This window comes from Hydra viridissima, unplaced genomic scaffold, assembly GCF_058129835.1.
Source record: "Hydra viridissima isolate aposymbiotic clone 2 unplaced genomic scaffold, HvirCarnegie_v1 scaffold_5, whole genome shotgun sequence".
Lineage (NCBI taxonomy): Eukaryota > Metazoa > Cnidaria > Hydrozoa > Anthoathecata > Hydridae > Hydra > Hydra viridissima.
In genome coordinates this window covers 8,271,127-8,276,890 of record NW_028324304.1, presented here as the reverse complement: position 1 = coordinate 8,276,890, position 5,764 = coordinate 8,271,127, and the positions used below count along the sequence as shown (strand labels likewise).

General features: G+C 31.8%; 1 protein-coding gene across 1 annotated transcript; it reads right to left on the bottom strand.

Annotated features, from left to right (window-relative positions):
• Positions 1-2,984: 2,984 nt before the first annotated feature.
• Positions 2,985-5,764, bottom strand: LOC149888416 (creatine kinase B-type-like). The gene is made up of 8 exons (XM_090088214.1): positions 5,534-5,764; positions 5,025-5,287; positions 4,473-4,619; positions 3,926-4,172; positions 3,690-3,846; positions 3,466-3,526; positions 3,314-3,372; positions 2,985-3,238 (listed from the first exon to the last, which is right to left on the bottom strand). Exons 1-8 carry the CDS (start codon positions 5,737-5,739, stop codon positions 3,119-3,121), a joined length of 1,260 nt encoding a protein of 419 aa, XP_089944340.1. The 5' UTR covers positions 5,740-5,764; the 3' UTR covers positions 2,985-3,118.

The following is a 5,764-nucleotide window of genomic DNA, read 5'->3' as shown; positions in this document are numbered from 1 at the left end:
GATGGTTTTTTTTGTTAACTTGCATTATAATCGTAGTCCATATGACTGTCAGTTGAAAACTTGCATTATAATCGTAGTCCATATGACTGTCAGTTGAAAACTTGCATTATAATCGTAGTCCATATGACTGTCAGTTGAAAACTTGCATTATAATTGTAGTCCATATGACTGTCAGTTGAAAACTTGCATTATAATCGTAGTCCATATGACTGTCAGTTGAAAACTTGCATTATAATCGTAGTCCATATGACTGTCAGTTGAAAACTTGCATTATAATCGTAGTCCATATGACTGTCAGTTGAAAACTTACATTATAATCGTAGTCCATATGACTGTCAGTTGAAAACTTGCATTATAATCGTAGTCCATATGACTGTCAGTTGAAAAAGAACTTTGTAGATGATAAGAAACTCTTTTATATTATAACACAGTTTATGGGAATATGCAATTTCTCCTTCCTAACACAGTTTGTGGAAATATGCTATTGGTATAGTAAAAGTAATAGTAGAAGGAAGTAATATTTCTGAATCTTGCTATAACGGTTTGAGATTATAAAAAACTTGATTGTTATTAATTTCCTAGTCGAAGTTGTATATATATAGTTATAGTTGTATATTGCTTATCTTTTTTTTTCCCAATGCAACAAGAAAATGAAAGCATTACGAAGAAATGAGAACGAAAAAGCCTGGTATGTATCTGATGCAGTTCTGCAGTAATTTTTCTAATACAGTTCTGCAGCAATTTTTCCGAATATAAGAAATATACAACTCTAGTTAGTGATTAACTATTTCACTCATTTTTTTAAATTCACTACAAGTTTAGCTTCATAGCATGTAAATATTGTATTTATAAGAGAGCTCTAGGTGGAAAGAAAAGCTAATCTTTACCTCTTATCCTAAGAAAAAAAATTTGAAAAATTAATAAAAACTTTTGAGCTAATTAAAAATGAGACCAACAACCACCCTCTTCTCAGATGAAAAGTTTACTGTTGATTCTGTCTCAAATAGTAGAATAAATCGTTTTATTATTAGTCATCAACCAGTCCAGACATTTTCAGAGATTGCAAAGTATACATTCAAGGCCAAACACCCGGTTTCTTTTATGATGTTGAGTCTTCTAATGGTCTTAAAGTTTATCTGGTCTTCATCAAATCTGGTCAAAAAGTTGACAACAATGAGAACGTTCGAATCCTGGAGAACCACGGATTGATGGAATTATGGAGAACCATGATTTACGGCCCATAATTCTCCAAATGACAATTTTGTATTCCAGCAGGATAGAGCACCTCCACATACATTCCAAAAGACGCAGAGGGGGGCTTCAGGAGAACCTACCAAAACCGCGGTCAAAAGAGTTATGGACCCCTGGATCTCCAGATTTGTCATATCTTGATAATTCAATCTAAGCGTATGTGGAACCAATGGCCTGTCAATGTCTATACAACATGTCAACTCCTTGAAGGCTAACATCAAGAAAGGATGGGGCTAGATGTTCAAGAACTGTATCCAGACCACCTATTCTAGGTTCAGGAGTCGAGTTGAAACTGTGATTGATGCAGAGGGAGAATATATTGAATAAAAATGTGGTAATGAAATTCCAAACACATTTAATTAACAATTTTTTTTAATTTGGTTTCAGGTTTTCATTCAACTTTAGCTTTTATTCAGAAGTGAACTTACGAAAATTGCGGTTCCAAACGGTATATCGAAAATATCTTCGGCAGCTACCAATCAGGAGATCAGTTTATCACTCAAATCTCAAACCCACTGTTTCTTTCGTGAATTACAGCTCTCAGGAGAGGAAACTTGTCTAATAGGGCGGGTTGTTCATCTAAGAAAAGTTGTTTTTGTAGGTCAAAAGTTAACATATGAATTTTCTTTCACTTTTGTTGATGTCTAGAGTCACCAGATTTATGTCGAGAACACTAAAATTACAGGTTTTTGTATATATTTTTCAACTACTTTAAAATCACAATAGAAAAGTTAAAAATAAGGTTAATAGTGAACACGAGAATAGCAGATCGATTTACTAAATATCCTAAGAGAAAGATATTGATACTTGTTGTAGACACAGCATCTCTCAGAGTCTGAACTATCTGTTTCTTCAGCCGAGAAGTCACATTCCATGAAATCTTCTTTTCCTTCAGTTTGTTCATCTTTTTCTGGCAAAGGGTTTTCTTAAACTGAATATCCTGACAATAATCACTTGCTTTCTGTTTTTTCTTACTTTAATATCGCATATTTCTATTTTCTTTGAATTCGTCTTTTGAGAACAGTTGAAGTTTCCAAACCAACATCTCCTATTATTATATTTCTATTAGAACTTTGGTCAAAATCTCAAACTCAAAAATCCTACTCAATTCTAGCCACTTTTTTTTTTTTTTTTTACAAATGGATTGGTTTCTATCTGAGATTCCATTCCTAATGCATTTACAAAAACAAATTTCAAAAATGGTCTTAAATAATTCTTTTGTTGTTTGAAAAGAAGGGAAATTTCGTTTAAAGGGAGGATATTTTTCTATTTCTTGAGCTCATACTACCAATTTCTTTATAGTAATAATAACATTATGGTAAGCTATGGTACGAATTACCTTTTTTCCCCAGATTACAATTACATCCGCTGAAACGGTTACACCCGCTGAAATGGGTGTAACCGTATACAACATTTCATACATTAAAAATTTTTTTTAGAAAGATTACAACATTTCATACATTAAAATATTTTTTAGAAAGATTACAACATTTCATACATTAAAAATTTTTTTAGAAAGATTACATTTCATACATTAAAACTTTTTTCAGAAAGATTACAACATTTCATACATTAAAAATTTTTTTAGAAAGATTACAACATTTCATACATTAAAAATTTTTTTAGAAAGATTACAACATTTCATACTGAAATTTATTTCAAAATAAGGTTAAAATTTTTAAGTTAACAAGTTTTAAGATTTTTTTCAATTCTTCGATGGATAAATACCGGGATCGTCCCTATGCATAGTAACTGCTTCTCTACACATTTCCACTTATTTTTTATCATGGCATCTTAACGAATAAAGCTCAAAGAAAGCTGATTAACTTTTCAGCGCGAAAAATTTAGAGAGAAATAATAACCGACATTATTGATCAAAAATGCTTTTGTAAGACAACACGTCAGAGAGCGAACTGCCTTCTTCTAACTTCTTTTCAATTTCGCACAGCTTGTTTACAGCGTCGGCGACTTGATGGAGCAACTCAGCCTAAAAATAAAACAGTGTTTTATAAAAGCGTGTTGGTGCTCTGTAACGGTTGCATTTGCTGGATACTCATATTACCTCCGTGAAACCAAGACGATCTTTGTTGTAAACATCTACCCATCCTCTTTTCAATGCATCTGTACAAAGAAAAACGTCTGGATGTTATTTAAAATATCAACAATAATGTGCAATCATTTAAAGAATCCGAATAAAGCGGAATTAAAGATTACCTCGATCCTCTGCTCCGAGGTGTAAGCGTAAGTTTATTGCCACCTCATAGAAATACTCGTGCTAATAAAGTTAAATGAAATGTGCGCATTTATCGTTATTTGTTATTAGGCCGTCACTCGTCTGGTACCAGTAAATTTTCTCTTATTATTTTTCACTTAAATTAACTTTTTTTAAAAGTTAAAAAATTCAAATCATTTTGTAATTTACAAATGAGTATATTTACCCTGATTGTTCTTGGGAGATTTACCGACACAGCAGCTCGTAATGCACTTCCGATGCCACTTGGGCACGGCAACAAGTATCCATAATTGCAGTGCTCAACAAACTTTAGCTCGTTTTCTAATAAGTTTGCCTCAAGTTCAATCATAACAGATTGAAATCTGCAAAGAAAAACCTTTTTAAAAGTTTTTATCAATTACCGCAAGCAATATTGTAACGCGCATGCGCAAAGATTCTTACTTTTTGTAAGATTCGATGATATTTGATTCATCGCTGCAAAACATTATACGCAGATGTTCATGGAAGTTTATCCACGCCATGAAGTTTAGCTGAGCGTTATAAAATACTCCCCTTCCGCGTACCGGTCCCCCTGATGACAGCGATCGGTTTATAGCTATCATGGAGGCCGTTTGCAATTTAGGTGATAAAGAGGCTTTTACGTCAGCTGTTATTTCGGACAAACTGAAGTATCTTCCTGCATAACATCCTGAAAACATAGTTTAATTTAAATGAAACATTTAAAAACTTACACGTAAATTAGCTTTAGGAGTTAAAAAAAAACTGAAAGTCACGATACAAAGATTTGTTAGCTCTTCCCTAGGGAATTCCATAGCTTTGAATAACTTTAGGGTACAGTTACAAATAATAATAAAAAAAAAAAACCTGAAATAAAATTGAGTTTTTTTTTTTTTTTTTTTTTTTTTTTAGATTGGAAAGTCATAAAAAAATTAGATTAAATTTTTTTTTAGAAAACAACGTTTTCGATTAAAAAAACAAAAAAATCAACCTTTTAAGGATAAAAGTGCAGTTTTTAAAAGTGATTCGATATGATTACTCTCTGCTCGACTGCATGATGGTGGAAATCTGAACCCTTGTAAGCATCTGCTTATTAAAAAATACAAAGATTTTACGTAGTTGGAGTCGAATGGCACTACTATCAATAAAAAAATCGTATCAATGTAAAACTGAAATAAAGCAGAACATTTGGTCAAAAAAGGTCCCTAAAGAGTTTTACAAGTAATATTTCATCGTTTTATAATATTGAATTAAGTATTTAGTTAAGTAATTTAAAATAAAGACATTTTGATGATGATTATGAAGATCATTATCATAATCATCATTATCATGATAATCATCATCACGTTAATATTATGGTTATTCTTATGATCATCATCATGATCATTATTGTGATTTTGATCATTATAATCATAATCGTTATAATGAACACCATCATAATAATGATCATATTCATGATAATCATGATCATCGTCAATATCATCGCAATTGTTTATGTCATCATCATTAAAAAGTGGTGCAGATGTACTTCAAAAAGAACAACCTTCATCTAAAAGAGTTCTAAAAGGTTTTCTTGCAGTGCCGTAACTGCGGTTGAACCCTCCATGGCGATCGCTAATAACAGGATCAAAAAGTGACGAAAAATGATCAAAACAAAATTCGTCCCCGGCTAATATCCCGCAACTATTTTTTTCAGGGTTCTCTAAGCCAATTTGTATGACTTGATCAATTGTGAAACCAAACGGAGTTTTAACATTGTATAACTGACAGTACGTTTCTTTCGTCAGATGACGAGCCATCAAAGATCTAAAACCAATTAAACAATCAAGACTTTAATATCAGAACAAACATAACTTTTTAAATTTATTTGTTGGAAGAAAAACATTTTGATCTCAAGATTAAATATTTAATTCTGAAACTTTTAAACAGATAAGAATATTAAAAACAAATCTCGTTTGCCAATTACTGCTAAAAAAATAATAGTTTTTTTTTTCGTGAGATGACCAAACGCACGTGTATTAGCGATATAAAACATTTAATCAAAAAGATTACTTATTTCCTCTTAGGTCAGGGTAGTTTTCATCTGCAGTGTAAACGTTATTGTTTTTTATAACGACCTGTTGGAAACATTTCAGTGGTTCCCTGGGATGGTTTTTCTCAGTTTCAATTCCTTTCCGGCATTTTCTGTTTATATACTTACAAATAATATAGCCGATTACGAATCCTGCGCTTGTCCAAAACGCTATCAATTTGTTCATTTCTCAATATCTTTCTCGCTTTTTG